This window comes from Sander vitreus, chromosome 2 (assembly GCF_031162955.1).
Source record: "Sander vitreus isolate 19-12246 chromosome 2, sanVit1, whole genome shotgun sequence".
Taxonomy (NCBI): domain Eukaryota; kingdom Metazoa; phylum Chordata; class Actinopteri; order Perciformes; family Percidae; genus Sander; species Sander vitreus.
In genome coordinates, this window is record NC_135856.1 from 24077736 (window position 1) to 24096049 (window position 18314).

Sequence of the window (18314 nt, forward strand, 5' to 3'; positions counted from 1 at the left end):
CGTGGCTGATCAGCAGACAATGGAGTTCACTTGTTTAAAGGGCAAGAAAGTAATTGATTATACTGTGAGTGTGAAAGATCATACACTAATACAAAGACCAATTTCATTCAGTTCACTGTGTGAAAAATAATACAAAGGCAGTGGTGGAAAAATAATACATAATCATAATTGATGTTGTATCATCAAAATACTTATATCAAGAAGAAAAGTACTGTAGGCTACTCTGTCAGTGCTATTTTAGTAGGCTACATATAATTAGAATAATATTAACATTGAATGTTGTTGTATATAATGATTTAGGCCTACTTTAATTCAAAATGAGGGCCTTGTACTCATATCCTTTACTTCAGTAAAAGTAGAAATACCATTGTCTAAAAATAGTTCAAAGTTACTTACTGTAAGTAAAGGTGCAGAAGTATTATCAGCCAAATGTACATAAAGCATCAAATAAATCGTATGCAGAAGGGCTCCTTTCATAGTGTTATATTATGATAGGCTATCAGATAAGATAAGATAAATGCAAGATATGATAAATAAGTAAACAGTAAAATAAAAAAGAAGCAGTAAACAGTAAAAAGCTAAATATAATAAGTAGAGAGATTGAACTGTTTAATTCACACAATACAAAGAATTGCACATAGGAAATATTGATATTGCAGTTTAGTTAACATTGCGCATGAGTGAGATGTTAGTGATTAGTGTTGAGTATAATCGGTGATGGTTGATTAGGATAGGAGCACTGTAATTCTATGTTTTTATGGATTGATAAATTGAAAACAATTACACATGACCCCATCTGCCATATGACTGCTCTAATGTCTGGGTTGACCGCAGTGACTCACTGTGCTCTTTAGCATGTAGCTTGTACCTCTTATTTTTGTCCCTCACAGGGCCAAAGCACTGATCAGTTAGATCTGAGCTTAGACTGTTTTTCAGTGAACCTTGTTTCGCCACACTTGAGAAAAATACGGACAAGCTGATTTGTGTACAGTAATTAAAGTAATTAAGATTCTGTTGATAAAGTGATGCAATATGATTATATAAATGATAATTACAGTAGTAGTGGGTAGCAGTGAGTCATAACACACATCAATTAGCAAAACAAATATGGTTATCACCCCTTGTTTTAAAAAGCTTCTCAGAGGGTCCTCAGAAAACATCTTCTGTCAGCGATGGAACTGATAACGACAGCAGCTCTGATTTGTCTTCTGTGCTTACAGATACAAAACACAGGTAAGAGTCCTTTCAGCCATCGTTCTTTAACGTACTATTTAGAATAGCATATTGTACAGAGGACAGAGAGATGTTTTTATCACCGACTGCCAGAATGCCAAGGCAGTTATACCGAGGTCACGTATGTTGTACAGACTGTAATTCCAGTTGAGGTACTTTTGTGATTTGGGGGGGAAATTATATATATATATATATATATATATATATATATATATATATATATATATATATTAGAAATTTCCATTCCACTCCATTATAGACATAATACCAGTTGAGATCAGTTGCATTGTTTTTTTTAACCAGGGCAGCAGTTTTCAGATTACATTATGCTTACATAATTGCAAAAAGGTTCTCCAATGTTTTTTTCAGTTAGCCTCTTAAAATGATATCAGATTAGTAAACAGAATGTGCCTTTGGAACATTGGATGAATGGTTGCTGATAATGGGCAATGTAGATATTGCATTAAAGATCAGCCACTTCTTTCTACAACAGTCGAGAACCCTTTTGCAATTATTTAAGCACATAATGTAATCCGAAAACTGCTGCCCTGATTAAAAAAGCAATGCAACTGATCTCAGCTGGTATTTTGTCTGTAATAGAGTGGAATGGAAATTTCTAAGTTTGATTGATTGATTTTTATTTGACCACTTAAATATAAAAAAAATATGAAAATATGAAAGTGACCCCAAACTTCTGACCGGTATATATATATATATATATATATATATATGTATATATATGTATGTATGTATGTATGTTGCTATATACGCTATATATGTATGTATGCTTATACTCCTGCTTGGAGTATAAATTCTACATATTTTGTAGGCTGATTCCAATATCTTTAGACTAAATATATTAAATTGAGAATTAATATTAAATTCTGACTTTTAAGAAAAAAAACTACAGAACTATTTCCCCCACTATAACTGAATTTCCTGCACTGTTGAGAGGGCTTTGATACAGCCTTTAGAGCTTCATACTGGGAAATCGAAATCTAGGATGATTCTGGTGGAGAGTTGTTAAATCTTCCTTAACTTAATATTGTTTTGGGTTATTCATTCCATTTTATTAGCCTTTTAAATGTTTTTGTTTTATTTTATGAACAGTTTACTGAATAAATAAAATGTTGAGAAACATCCAAATAATCCATATTCATAGGAGGGAATTAATTACACTCATGACCTCATTGTTTCTAAAATCCTGGCGATGGCCTTGCATTTAACAATCCTTTGAAATAGTGAAATTCAAAGACATAATAATTTGTCTTTTCTCCAAGGAGCTCTTCCTGTCAGGCATAGCCTTGAAGACACTTCAGGAAATGGCAAACAAGGTATGAAATGAGTTCATTTCTCTGCACTACAATTTGAGCACTTTAAGAACTTAAGAGTGATGCCAAATCACATTTGCATTGCTTCTTTTCCCAGGCTCCTTTGTGAGAGAAACAGTTGCTGCAAAGATAAAAAATGAGAATCCCCCATGTCAGATTTTTCCTGTGACTGATGATCCTTTGACCACCACTCCTCTACCTCCGATCTCTGTCAATAAACTAGGACAGACGCCCCCTCCTCCTCCCCCTAACGTCCTCTACCAACCTATCATGCCTTATTACATTCTCCAGTATCCAGTCAAAGGAGGGTCTTACGTGTATGGACATGGTGCTGATAATGCCGGGTTTATACAAGGAGGGGGTCAACTTCTTCCACACTCACCTGTTGGTGCATCCGGTTCTCTCCCAGCTCCTCGATGGTTCTTGGATCTCCAGAGAGACAAACGCCTCCCAGTGGGCCCTCAAAGAGGTCCCCTCCAGACTCAAAGCTTTGATTCTTCATCCATTGAAACATCATCTGAAGAGGATGGTGACAGTGACTGAAGAGATGTTGGAGGATGAGACTGAATACATTCTTTGAATATACCAAAATGTAAATGGATAACTGTATTAAGGATTCAAACAATGTATGCAGTTGCTAATTTCCACTGGAGGGTGTCTTTCAGATCTTAAAGGGGTCCGGTGGAGTTTTCTCGTAAACAAAAGTTTCTGTTCTACATTTACTCAAATGTTACTCAACAAAACAAATTGCGTCTAACGAACATGTTGAATGTATTTCCTTCCTCATAAAGCATTTGCAAAGTTGATTTTCTTAAATGTTTTTCTGCATTTTTTTTTTTCACATCCATGTTACTGCTAGCTTGGAGTCTTCTTCATTGCCTTTGTTGGTGCATTAGTGTGTATCTTGATGAGTCACCACCACCTGTAGAGCAGTACAATAATGTGCAACCATTGGCTGAAATGTAGCATACAAAACAGGGGCTCACACATAAAAACATTTCTCCGTATTGTTAGTAGTAGTTGCAGGGAATCTTTATAGGGATACTGCAGCGACTGAGCACTCCCATTACATTGGGGGATTTGGGAGAGACATTTAAAAAATGGAATGTTAGTCCTTAGTTTAAGTCAAGCTATGAACGCACTGGATCTGCAAATACATCCACATATCTTAAACTGTGACATATGAGTTATAAATTAGTTTTCTCTAAACCCAAGCCGGGATTTTATCCAGACTTGACAAACCTTTGGGAGAGCCACAGAATACTTAATACGACAGGCTGAGTAGGACTAACCATGACAAGTAAACTGTAAACCAAGTGCCCCTTACTAAATTATAAATACCATAAGTGTAATGCTTGCAAAATAAAAATCAGGTTATCACCAAACATGTCTTTCAAAGTGCAAAATATTTGAGATATAAACAAATAATGATCTTGTGCGTATCTCTGCATTAACTTTAGCTGTCAGATCTGCACCACAGCAAATAGCTCCTTTACTACAAAACCTCCCAGGGGAAAGTCTAATTTCTGACTTGTGTCATTGATTTGGGTAAGCTTTTCAACATGTAACAGCTTACTTAAATCATCTTTTATGGAGGAACCTGTAAACATGACAAACGGTATGAGTGGTGCTGATATCAGTAGTTTATTGTATGTTAAGTCCAACACATAAAAAAAAAAAAGGAAAGAAAAAGAACAAAACCAAAAAGAATCTCCACCTGCAACACTTTTGTACTACTAACAAGGGTAACCACAGTAAAATCAAGATGGCTGCCAACTGTTTACCACTTCTAAAGCCAAGAAAGTACTTCTATTTTCATTCAAAAAGGACTGGAATGATACATAATGAGGATCCATTCTACTGTGTTTTCAACCACAGGAAAATTAATTTACAGAATTTTTTCTCTTTTGAGGACCCTTTAAAAAAGTTTGGGAAAATGTGGGTAATGGAAAACTTTGGTGAAAAAAAAAGAGAACTATCCAACTGTAAATTTATATCCTCAAACATTTAACCATCAGTACGATGTAAAAGCACAAATTGGTATGAAAGCATGATGCCTCTTCTTCGTCACCCTCTTCATTGACCATTGCTGTAAAAAGTATGAATGCAGTCAAGTGCTCAGTTTAAGCAATTACCTGACAAATAAAGTCGGTGTAGAGGCACCTATGAGAAACTGTTAAAAACAAACACTCGAAAGACCAAAGAGCTGTAATTTTTTTTGGAATATCAAGTCTAAAGATTGATGGTAACAAATTAAGGGTCTCCCTATTGAAAACTAATCTCACATCGGAAATGATTTAATCTCGACTACGAAGGGACAGTAAGCGAGCATTGCTGTGGAAAACTACATAAATTATGCCACGTCTGTACATCAAATCTTGTTTTTAACTGCGAGAGAGCAAATTTTCTTCTTTCACGTTGATAACAAGATGAGCGCTAATATTTTCTTTTTTGACTGCCAGATGACAAATTTAGAGAGTCCGTGTTCAAAATGACAGATTGTCCCAGAAATGTTGAAAATAGTGCAATACCACCAGACAAGGAAGACCTCATGAGTATTTTAGTCAAGAAAAATGCTACATCGATATCACTTCCCATTTCAGTGCAAAAAAAAAAAAAAAAAAAAAACATTGTCATGTTTTCCTTTCCTGCTGAAACCAAAAGGTCTTCCCTCCCTACAGAGTGGTAAAAAGAAAGTAAACTAGAGGACAAGAGGGAGACGACTAGTATGGTGTTCAGATCAGACTTGCCTTGAATGGAAAAAAAATGAATAAAAATAAAGCACAATGAATAATCAGCATATGAAAATACAAATGCATAAAACGGCTAGAAAAGTGAGCACAATTGTTTGCTAGTCTGTAGGCTGGTACTACGGCCAGCCCACCCACACAGATCATTACAAAATTGTTGCTGAAAAACGAGCAGTCCGACAACTTTTTTGCCATGAGTTGCAAAAACTATGGTCAGACTGAAAGTAAGGATCAACAGAATCTGAGCCACATTGTGAGACTTTTACGGTTTCCAAACAAGAAACCTTAGTTCACTGAAATGACGGTTGTGTAGAACTACGACTTCTTAAACCAAGGAGCAAGCATTTCACTGCCAACATCTTTAATGTACCTGGGGGGGTGTAATTGTTCTTCAGATGCACCTCTTAACCATTTAACATCGAATAGAACTGGAGGCACCTATTGTCTCTACAAAACCCAAGAACAGACAAAATACAAAACAAATGTACAAAACTCACAGCAGATCATCTTAGGTAGTAAAACAGTATGGAAAAATGAGAAGAAAAAAAAGGTGAAAAATGCACCTGAAAAAACTTAAAACTTGTGAACACTGCATTTTTTTTTTTTTTCCTATTTGCTCCCAAAAACAATAGTTCAAAATGAGCAGCTCTGTATTAGGAGGCAGAATGCCCCAAACTGCTTGGGGACTAAGACTGGAAAAGGTGAAATAGAAGGCACCATTCATGCGTTTATCAAGTCGAGAGAGAAATAAAAAAAAATACACAGAAAACAAAACATACAGTAAACTATGATTTTTGCTGTACATTTATTCGGTTACTCCGAGAGGAAGGGCGGGAAGAGAGAGGGAAGGTGTCGTCCATCCCAGTTCTGCGGTCTAACTGGCAGGGAAAAACATGAAGAAAAACAAACTTGAAATCAAAAGAAAAAACAGAGCGAGCCACCACTCTTATATTGTTCAACTTCGTTTCTTGTGTATCCTTTGTCCCCCCCACTCATTTGGTGAAAGTCCAGGATTTGAGTTTTTTTTATATTTTTATTCGATTTATAAATGAGGAAAAATATAATGTAGATTTGCTTGTCATCTTGTCCATCCAGCCAGTAATCGAAGCGTAGTTTCGGGTCAAAAGTGTGAGAAGTACATTGGTCACAGCAGACAGGCTGTGAGCGAGGTCTGCCCCGGAAAGTCGCATCGCTTTGAGACAAAACAGGTCTCTCCAGCTGCATTCCGAGCATGGATGTCAATGTAATATGACAAAAAGTACCCATTAGTGCATATTGATGAGTGCATTATGCAATTTTGAAGCAGTGGTCTCTCAAAAGGAAAAAAGTAAAAAGCAAGCTTTTCCCCTGGAACTGCACAAATTTTGCATCTCACTCTTTTCCAACAGTAACGGGCAGAAAACTACCATATAAAATGTGCAATAGAGGGATTTCGTGAAGCAGCGCCCCAGTTAAGTCAAGGCATATAATCTCTTTTCCAAATGATGGGCTGTATTATCGTAGTTAAAAGTCCCATCAGTCCCTCCTAATGTGGCAGATTACTCCTGGTTGGTTCGACTTTTTTCACGAATTTACAAATTAAAGTTTGTGAATTCTTGAGATGCCTGAAAAGGATGCTCAGCTCACAACTAATAAGTGAATTTTTTTGTTTGCTTATTTGTTTTGTCTATTTCACAAACAAAGGTTGACAGGCTGTGTCACATTCCAAAGCAAAGAGGGAACAAAAAAATAAAAATAAAAACAAAAAACAAATATATACGCTTATACATGAAGATTTCTTTTCGTTAACGAGAACGGTTGAAGATGAAGAACGCGGTACTACTTCCACATTGTATGTGGTGCTCTTCTCAGCGGCGCTGGGTTGTGAAGCGACCCTCTCCCTGGCCACCAGAGCCTCTTCCGGATCCCATGCCAGGTTTCGGGGCCATGCCGCCTCGAGGTGGTGGTCCCCTCCCGTCACGTTCTCGCATCATTCCACTTCCCACGATGCCTCTCGAACCTCCAGGGCCCCGGTCGTTGCGCCTCATGTCCCGACGTTCGTCTCCGCCGCCACGGGTCTCTCGTTCACGCACCGCCCTAGTCTTCTTTTCTTCCACATTCAGACGCACCTCGCCTCGAAACATGATGGGCTGCAGGGAGAAAAGCACTGTTACTACAGTGGGGGGGGGGAACCAGGACTGAATAGTTCCCAAATCAATTTCACAACCCACATCATTCACTGGTTTGCACACACAAGTTTGTCCATCGGTCCCAGACCCCATGTAAGCACTGATGTGTCACAATGGTCTGACCTGACAAGTTCTGTGTCCCTGCCAGTGAAACCATTTCATCTCTAAGGCTGTGTTCAGACTGACTTTAGCCCTACGTGGGAAAAAAAAAATGCAGTCCTCTTATTCATTTGAATGAGGCCAATCTGATGTTACAATTGGGGTGCCAATGCAGGAACCTAAAAAAAAAAAAAAAAAAAAAAAAAGTGAAACCTGGTGAAAATAATCTGGCAAAAAAGTGAAACCTGGCTAAACCTATGCCACAGCATCGCAGCGTTTGGTTATTGACACATCACATTTATAGGGCACTTACTTTGTATATTGGTATATAGATTTTCTATACACTTCTAGAGTGTCAGCTGTCTTTTGGGCTGGGATATTTTTTGTAAGAGACAGAATCCTCATTCATGTCTTTGAGACCAGCGAGTTTCCACCACAAGAGAGGTTAAGAAAATAAATGTTGAGCCTGGCTCAATGAACGCACTGTGACTAGCAATCAAAAAAGAGCAATCAAAAGTTCCAGTGAAAATACTTTGACAGGTGTACATTAGCATTGTGCCAATATACTGTTTGGAGAAACAGTTAGCTAACAGTGATAGATTTCCAGGGTAGTAGGCTCCTACGTCAAAGCAGTTTAAACCCCTGTGTAGTGGCTTCAAACTGCCCTTCTTAATTCATATTTTATCTGATCTGCAGCAACGCAGCGTTTTATTTTTTTCAATTTTTTTAACTATATAGTTGGTCTGATCACAGCCTTAGATATCCGGGTAAGAGCCTGATTTGTACCGACATGACAATGTGAAACAAAGATAACATTTGTATTGTAACATAAGGTATTTCCTGTGGGGGTTTATCCCTACGGTGTCCCATTGTAGACTAGATGTAGAAATGTGTCACCAAACCACCACCAAATGAATGAAAGTGGGTAATGAAATTTTAATACATGCCCCTTGTACCTTGGCCCCCAGGATTCTTTGCACAGGTTCAGACTCATCAAAGACCACAAATCCAAAGTTGGGCAGCTTCCCACCAACGCCCTTGGTGTTGATCCGCAGCTCCACAACATTTCCATATGCTGAAGAAAAAAAATGTTGAAATTTAACTAATATTTATTCACACTAAAAAAAAAAAAAAAAAAATAAAAAAAAACAGCTTTGAAGGATTTTTTGACAACATGTATTGTTGCTTCTTCAAGGAAACCTACTCAAGAAGAACTCTTTGAGCTCGCTCTCGTCAATATCATGTGGGAGGTTGCCAACAAAAAGCTGGTGACTGTCTGGGTACCGGACAATCCGCCTGCTATCAATGTCACCAGATTCAGAATCTCCCCTGCCACCTGCAGGTCAGAACAGTCATAAAAACACATCAGATCAGCTCACATGCATCATCTGCAGCAACATCTAAGAAAGTCAAATCCCCAGCATCATGAAAGTGAAAGCCATACCACGTGTAAGACGACAATGACTGAATAACATTCTCATAAGTAATCAAAGCATAATCAAGAAACAGGATTAGAGATTTATTTAGATGGGACTTAAAAGGTCATGTTTACCTTTGTTAACAAAACTCAAGTGTGGTTTCCCCGTTTGTGACTCCAAAGATGCAACACCATCTAATAGTGACAGAGACGTGCAGGAAATGAGAATAAACCAAATGAGAAGCTAAAAAAAAGGTGATAAACCCGTAATTTGAGGAATGAGTGTTGGCATTACCAGGCCTGGCACCCCGAGGAGTGAAGGCCGGTCTGTCGCGTGTGCGCTGGTCTCTGGTCCGTAGAGGTGGTGTCTGTGTCTCCGTCTTGGCTTCAACTCTGGACTGTTTCACAAAAAATAAAAATAAAAATCAACCATACATCCGGTTCATCGTTGCTTTACATGGGGCTCCAGAGAATCAGTTAACTTGAATGTTTGGTTATAAGAGATCAGCGATGCTGTTCTACCCTCATTCTCCGTGAAGTTAGCTGAAGTGATGTAATGTAGCGTGGAGGGATGTGTAGTGAGCACTGCGCCGGATAGCCTTTTAAATGCTACACTGCGTGTAAGGAAATCATTCATGCCGATGTGAAGAGTGGTTCATGAGGATTTCATCTCTGCGCGGGTGTCGGAGCCCCACTCGGTAACCAAAAAAAAAGTACAGAGTTTTGTACCCAACCCTAACCGTTTCTAGCAAGGAGTCTATTGCATTAATGTCTTTTTGTATGACATTTTCATATGAATTTTGCATTAATGTGATAAAGTAACTTGTTTTTCCAGGTATTTAAATTGACTTTATTATGCAAAAACAAGACATTTATCTGGTTATTTTAATCCATTAATTGATTTTATTTCTAATTTGATTTTTCTGGTGATATGGCAATAAAAATGACATGTACTGTGAGAGTTCAAATCATATTGCCCATTCCTATGAAAGGCATGTTTATATAGCCAAAGCCAGTCTAAAATGCTGTACAAATCAAACTTTTAAAGTCTGAGGAAGTCTTGAAATCATGACTTATGGAATACAGTACATGGGTTTAGGGCTGTGACGGTATGGATTTTTTCTTACCGCGGTTAAAAAGCAACGCAACACCTCGGTTTGGTGGTTACCTGTGAGCTTGTAGCTTTAACAACATGGGGGGAGATTCCAGAAGAGGCGGCTGTGCCACTAGGAGGCAGGTTTTTACTTGTCACCGAGGCCCACGAGAAAGTCTGTGAGGGACGCAGTAATGCATTGTTAGCAACAATAACCACTCAACACCTTACTATAACATTAGTAGGTATATCTTTGGGCATATTACTGCCATCACTAAATCTCTGTTGGACTGGGTGATACGCTACTGGACTGTGCATTATAAAATGACTGATAATCACAGACAGACAAGAGTCTTTATTTTATATGTAGCGTCGCTGACATATCAAACAAAGAACAAAGTTTAAGGAGAGTCATTTTGGCACTTATTACATACATAGACACGTCAGTCTTACCTTGGGAGGCTCCTGGGTGTTTGGTGGGGACTCCACAGGAACCGGTGATGGTGCTTTCTCCTCCATCTCTTCCAGAACCTTCTCATCTACTTCCGGCTTTATCTCCTCTACTTTGGACTCTGGTTCAGGCTCTGGCTCGGGTTCTGGAGCTGGCTCCTCCATCGGCTCCTCTACTCCATTGCTACAAAAGCACAAAGCAGCATTCGGTCACTTCCACAGATAAACTAAATTTAAACTGCAAAATCCTTCATGCTAAATCATTTTAAAATGTGAAACCGTAAAAAAAAAAATATTAGTGAGATATGATGAAGTTTTAGCATACGTGACAGGGTGAGGTTCGTAATAGGTAGTGCTGTTGGGGCTTTCTTGAAGTGGCTCGGGGGATGGCTGCCTCTCCTCTGGCTCCTCTTCAACTTCCTCCTCCGATTCTAAGTGAGAGAAAGCAAAACAATTTGGAAATTATTTGCATTAGCATCCTCACATTTAACCATGAAAACATGAACTAAAACTCGCAAATAAAAAACAAGGTCTGTTTGGGATTTTTGCAAACATCTTACCTTCATCAAGCTCAGCTTCAGAGTCTCCAAAGACCTCATCCTCGTAACGGAAGATGTCGTTGTGGACGTAGAACTTGTTCGCCACTGAACCCTGAAAGGAAATTTATCATGCAAACAGAGTCCATTTTAAAACTCAAAGCCAATGACATTAGATTAAAAAAAGGACCATAACATTTGTTTTGGGCCTACTACTGACTCAAATTAACTTCTTTCTTGTTAGTAATTTCAATATAGCAACAGTAACTGATCTCCAGTTCTCAGCTATGTTTGAGCCAATAAAATGTCAACATTTATTTACTGTTTATTTATTAAGCCAAAAATCTTAGGAAATAAACATTTGTTACCGTTATTATCAATTAATCTCAAGTTTAACAGTACTGAAAGGTAGAGGGGTACTCACCTCTGGCGCAAGCACGAAAGTTTGCATAAACTTCCTCATGGGCTGACCATTGTTGGACAGTTCTCCCAGGACTTGCACCACCACCCCATCACTCAGTGTGGCATGGGCATCCACATGCCTGATCTTTGTGTGGCACTCACTGAACTGGAGGGACATGACCTTCTTGTGGATTTCCTAATGCAGAGACAAATAGATAACCAAAAACATTTAATGACTTGAAAACGAGGACAAATTTGTCAAAATCAGCTTGTAATTATAAAGATTTCCATGCTATAAAATCTGATTCCCATTTATTTCAAGAATTTGGCAGTTAGCAACAATCTGAGGTTAGGCAATGTTTTGTTACTTAGCTCAACCTTAACAGGGTGATGACACATTTTTATATCTGACTCCATTTTGGTCAGATACAATCAACAGAAATACCGATATGGAAATATAAGGTTGTTATTTAAGGAAGGTTTTATATGGAGTGACAATCATGTCACCATTGTAGGGCTGAAACGATTCCTCGAGTAACTCGAATAATTTGATTACTAAAAATCCTCGATGCAAAAATGATTTGCCTCGAAGCTTCGTTTAATCAAGGTTACCAACGTTGTATCACTCACGGTGTTTCCGCACGGATGATTCTTACACCGGGCTGACGCTGCTTTCGATACATGCCATGAAGACTGACAGCAGCGTAAATAGTGAGGGGCTAAGAGAAGAAGGCAGGCTGGATAAAAAAAAAAAACGACAAACAGTGTCCAAAGTTTGGAATCAGTTCGAACGTTTAAATTAAAATTTTTAATTAAAAACGAAAACTCTGTACAGTGTCTACTACAAAATCAAACTAGCTTACCACAATAGGTGCTTTCCGACCGGATAGAAAAGTACACTTCTAAGAACTACTCTCCCCCAAAATCTTTTTTCCGTTTGCACTCCCACTGGCCAAGTGGCCATAGGGACTGGTAGGAGGGGTAAGGGAGTGACGCAAGCACGGCAACGGTCTTTATAGCATCGTCACTAGACTTTAGCGCCACATACAACAACAACAACAAATGATGCTAATACTTGTGCACTTTTCCTATATTAAATGCACGTCCATTCTCGTAGTAATTCACGTAATGTTTTGCTCAACACAGACGGGGCTTTATTATACTCGGAACAGACCCAGCCTCTGCCTGCTGCACTGTGGACGGACGTGTGTGTGTGTGTGTGTGTGTGTGTGTGTGTGTGTGTGTGTCGGCCGGTGAGCCACAGGACACGCTTGTGGAGTTTAACTCCGAAAAGACAGTTAACCACAGGTTCCCGTTAATCTTATGATGGACATGTGTTGTGATATTTAAACAAATGAACCATCAACGGCGAAATAAAAGCCTCTTATTTACGAGAGCGGTCTGAGAGACCTCCAGCTGACAGTGAGGTGTCTTGAGCATGACTGGCCGAGCGAGGAGCTAGAAGCCAGGGCAGGCGCTTGCTGGCTGTCGCCTCACTTCATGGAGCTTCTGAACTCCGAAAACTTTGAAGCAAATTGTCAATTTGCGCAAGACTGCCTATATTCAAAATCTAAACAGTTAATTTCTCGCCTAAAACGTTGTCAGAAGTGAATTTAATGATGAATAAGATGGTGAAAATTGTTAAAAATGTCCCGTTGTTGGTTGTTGCTCTGCCTGCAAGTTCCGAGTTGGCAGTGGGCGTGACTTATAAGTTCGACCAATCAAGTACACCTTGGAAAAGACCCTGCTCTGAAGTAGGAGCTAAAAAAGTACGCTACTGAGGACAGAGGAACTTAAAAATCCCCAAATTTTTCCTGTCGGAACACGACAGGTGTTCTAGGAACGTTTAGTTCTAAGAACTGCAAAAATCCCTCCGGTCGGAAAGCCCCCATAATAGCACAACGTCAATGCTAACGGACCCGACAAAAGTAAATCACAGAGACGTATGGACGATGAAACTACACCAAACACAACAACTACCAAAAAACAAAGACAAGAAAATACGTAGTGGTGACCACAATTTGATCTAAAGAGCCGACTTGTTGACTATCCCTTCGGAAAAACAGCTGATCGTTGCGCACCATTTTCTCTCACTCTTCACGGAGAAACAGCTGATCAACGATCTACTAGCATAAGTGTAACAGAGCTGTGTAGCATTGTAATCAAATATATAAATGAAAATAGGTTGAGTATAACTAATATTTACATATAGGCCTATATACAGATCAGTCTCAGGTTGAAACTTGTAGCTCTGAAAGTTAAGTTGCACAACTTAAGGTAATGTTTATGTAGGTTTAATGTAGGCCTTAGTTTGAGGTTATTGGATTTCAGAAAATGTTTTCTTTAAAAACAACGTAATATGGCACTTAAATGCACTTTAATGTTTAGTTTGAGAGAAGATATTGTAAGCAATGTGGGCAAAAAAAAAAGTATTTCTTATCCGATTACTCGATGGATTAATTGCTAGAATACTCGATTACTAAAATAATCGATACACACCATTGTTTCCTCCGACATTTGTTCCTTCCTCAAATGCTGCCAATGATTTATTTAGTGCCATGTTCAATTTCTTTCAAATCAATACTTATTTTTATCACCACTGTGAATAATCTTGTACCAGTCGCCTAATACACAGTATTTTAAATGTGAATCTTCATTATTGGGCTGTAGCACCTACCGCTTGCCCGTACACCGCTTCTGCCAGCTTCCCACTTGGGTCAAGTCCTCCATGAACATAAGAAGAATTCCTCCCATAAAACCTAAATGGTACAACAATATGACAGTTAAAACAGCATTAAAAACACCAACAAATTTAGTGTCTTCCACGTCACATTTTGCTAATTACCTGTGCAGGAAATCTGGTGCCTTGTTTAAGAGTGTGTAATACTGCCTCACAAACTCCCGCCCTACAAGCAGGGGACTTGGCTTCTCCATCACCATTTCTTTGGTAAACAATATTAAGTGCTGAAACAGAAGATAAAGAAGGAATAAATAGCAATAATGCCATCTAGAAATAATGTAACACACACAAACACTATATAAAAAAGAATGCAGTTCTATACTACAGCCCTACCTTTATGGTTAAGGTTATTAAGTTTTGGTTCGAGAGGTGTGGACTGAACTTTGGTGGATGAGGTTCCTAACATGCTATCCTAATATAGTTATTTCTCAGTGTAACACAATACAATTCATCAGCACCACTTACTAACTACATCCTAAAAAATGACCATAAAGTTGAAGCAACATCTTTCCAAACTGAACATTTCAACGTTCATAAAGGTTGGATTTGTGGCAGAGCTTTAGTAATAAGACTGCATTCGTTTTAACCAGGCTTCCCCAACGATTTGGCAACTGAGTGTAGAAGATAATGACTTGGGGAATTAAGCTTATACCGCTAACGTTTACGTTATATGAATTATCAGGCCATTTTAAGGAAGCCCACATTAATACTCATGAACGTTTGTTGTACCTCGGGTTAACAGCATAGCTGTGTTTGAATAGCAAGTACAAAGTACAAAAGGTGAATCACGTCTCCTTTTAACAGAACAACGTTTACTTTCTTTGTCTCATTAGGCCCACGTTTTATCTGACCCACATCAATCCAATAGCAGAAGCAAGACAGCTGCCTGTTTCGCTAGCTGGCTAAACTAGCTAACACACAACTGCGCCATCACGTTCATCCAATGAGACAAAGAGGAAAACTGGCGTAGTAGATATAAAAGGGAAGTGACTGATTGCAGGCGTTCAAGTTTGGAAGCTGAGAAAACGAACGTTCCTACAATTCAATTCTACTTTTAGAAAATAAACATCGCATAAATGTGTTACACACATGTGTGCATCCTTTGCTTTGTAGATAAGTGGCCTACTGTACGAGTCAGGCCTTTCATGTCTATGCTAACAACATTTTGCAATGTCTCACGTTTGTCGCATGTGCATTAACCATATGACACGACAAATTAATAATTTGCATCGTATGTTTTTGTCCTAGAAACTGTGCGCCCAGTGTCAGCTAGGTCAACGTTAGCTAGACTGTAAAAACAATGTTAGGAATATAGCCTCCAACTACCGGCCTCTTCGCTGTCATTCTAAATGGCTAACCCTAGCCCGGCAAACAGTGCATCAACGCAAAGCTTGCGACATTGCTAGTGAGCTAGCTAGCATTAGCTTAAGCTAACTTGTGGCGTCGTCGTTTTTCCTTTCAGCTGCTGTCACTTGTACAATGTGCGAGAGTAAAACTTTTAAATAAACACATCGGTATTTTCGGTAACACAGAAAAATTGACACCTAACAAGATGTCACTTGGCTGTACTATCACACACACAACTTACGCGCTAATTGCAAGCGGGGGAAACCATCAAGCCTAAGCCATAACGTTGAGCCCGTTGATAGTGCACCAATAAAGTATGTCCATGTTTTGCCAGTGAGTCTTCGACACTGACATCCACTACTGATTTTTAATTAGTTGTATCATAATCGATACAACCCGAAGGTAACAAAGTTTACTCAAACTTTAAAATAAATTAACGTTACCCCCACTTTAACGTTACACTGGCTGTCGAGCCATTATCAATGGAACAAGTGGAGTGCTATGCTAGCTCAAAGAAAACAAAGGAAGGCAGATTTTACTAACTTAAATGACACTCGTTATTTTTAACTATTAACGAATGTGGGATATTTGTATAGTAGCGACACACCTACTTTGAATGATTATTGCCTGTCAAGCAAATGGCCGTGGTTTTGACCAGACAATGCAGCTAAGATTAGCCGGTACGGTTAACGTTAGCTTGTCAGCCGTCTAATAGTTTAGCTTGGTGGATGGCTTACTTACCTTATAAAAGACCTATCTATGTAGACAAGAATTATTTGTAATAAATATCTACGAGTAACCAGCTGTAAACTGTTCTGAAATAGCCCAGGTTTATACAGTGCTAGTTCCCTCGCTTCACTAACTAGCTAACAGTTTATGATCTCTGCTGTACCAGAGATTGAAGTTTTAAAGTGATAGGTTCTATTTATTGTTTTACCCCTGCAATCTGGGGCAGGGAACCCCCATCACAAAGATTCAGCCAATAGACTGTTTACACTAAGCAACATAAATTATGACGCCAAACAAATAACCCCGCCCCCAAACTTTCTACCAATGCTGTGCCAAAAACATTCACTTAACTTTACTGTAGTAGTATTGATTGTATTGATCATCACACTTGTGTCGTGTTATTTTGCTTAGTACTACTTCCTATTACTCTTTGGTGCCTTTTTTGTTCACCTATGACTCAAAAACTCTTCATTCTACAAATACAATTTTATACATGTGTCATTTTGTGTCCTTTCCAGCTTATAATACAAATGGCATACATTTGCATTTTTAATGAAAAATCCCTGAAAGTTGTCCTTTTGGTATACATTTTCCATGGTTTTAAAGGGGCACTCCCAGATTTTACATTTGAAGATAAGTTTACTCATCACAAGGTGTGAAAATAGTTGCATCATAATGGGCAGTTAGGTCTTGTGAAAAATGCTTTTGAGTTGCATCACAAAAATTGTATCCAGCATTTTTTAGACTTGACCTATACTCACGAGTCATGACTAAAAAGTCAGAATGTCCCAGTATCTGTTGCTTTGATTTTGACCATTCTAGGTTCACACATTTTCAAATCTGTCTTAAAACAATAGCAGGTACCCATATGAACACTGAGACAGGTCTTGTTCACTGTAATCACGCAGAGTCAAACAAGAATTGTGCTTTGATACAAATGTACATACATTTAACAATGGGGATGCATAGTTCCTGATGTTTTTAGTAGTCTGGTCACTGGTGTAGGGCTTAACAAGTCTGGATATTGAGTGCCACCAAGTGGTCAAACAAGTTTTGTGTCTTATACTTTGGGTAAAGCAGATAATGCATGCACCATCATTTTGGTAACAAAGTAAAACAGTATTTATCACAACATCCTATCAAATAAAAACACTTATATTAGAAAAATATGACAGAAGCATACATCAGTATGTATTTTGTAGTTAAAAATGAAGAGTTAAATATGGGGAAAAAACAATCTGAATCAGAATATTACATGACATTACATTACATTACATACAGAATATGTTATTGATCCCCTCAGGGAAGTTGTTCAATTGCAATCTTGAAAAGAGTTAGTCAATAAGTGTATAAAGTAAGATAGCTACAGTGCAGGAAAAAGTAAAAAAGTAAAGTAAAATTAGGTTCAAAAGTAAGATTGGGTTAAAAGATTATGTTGCTAAAACAATAGATTGTACAAATGCATGTAGTGCAGTGTGAACAGAAATAAAGTACAGTATGAACAGAAATAAAGTACAGTGTGAACCTAAGTAGCAAATATAATATAAATATAATCTAATGATTAAATGGACCTCGGCAAGTAACTGTGTTTTCTATGAAGACGGCTGTCTTTGACAACCAATTTACAGCCTTAAGGGGGTCATTTACATTTTGAGGAGGGTTGGGTTTATAGAAATCTATAGAAACTGCAAAATTTTGTTTTTATAGAGTTGTTGACTTTTTATTTTGAAATATAAGCAGTTTGAAAACCAGGCCCTCCTTTTTACCATTAATACACCATATTCCTTTGCTTGTAATTCCATGTTAAATCACTCTGCAGCTTGGATTCATTATTCAAAAAGAAAACTCTTTACAGTCCCCAAACTTTGTTGTTTGATGTAATTGAAAAACTGAACACTTAGGTACAACAAGCCCCCAATGCAGTTACACCTAGCTTTCTATTTTAAAAATGGCTTTTCACTTAATGTTTAAAACTTTATTGCATACATTATTGCACCTATAAAAGGTCTCATATAGCTC

General features: G+C 38.3%; 1 protein-coding gene across 4 annotated transcripts; it reads right to left on the reverse strand.

The window, feature by feature from the left end:
- Positions 1 to 5686: 5686 nt before the first annotated feature.
- On the reverse strand, positions 5687 to 16478 carry g3bp2a (G3BP stress granule assembly factor 2a). Of its 4 annotated transcripts, none has more exons than XM_078262159.1 (13): positions 16308 to 16476; positions 14325 to 14443; positions 14157 to 14238; positions 11502 to 11675; positions 11102 to 11192; positions 10867 to 10972; positions 10545 to 10725; positions 10167 to 10268; positions 9294 to 9396; positions 9134 to 9193; positions 8786 to 8917; positions 8529 to 8656; positions 5687 to 7443 (listed from the first exon to the last, which is right to left on the reverse strand). In XM_078262159.1, the coding sequence occupies exons 2-13, from the start codon at positions 14417 to 14419 to the stop codon at positions 7162 to 7164; spliced, it is 1536 nt and encodes a 511-aa protein (XP_078118285.1). In that variant the 5' UTR covers positions 14420 to 14443; positions 16308 to 16476; the 3' UTR covers positions 5687 to 7161. The 4 variants fall into 4 exon arrangements, with proteins under 4 accessions (XP_078118285.1, XP_078118302.1, XP_078118311.1 ...); XM_078262168.1 differs by having other exon boundaries at positions 6101 to 7443; positions 8538 to 8656; XM_078262176.1 differs by lacking the exon at positions 10167 to 10268 and having other exon boundaries at positions 16308 to 16478.
- Positions 16479 to 18314: the final 1836 nt, after the last annotated feature.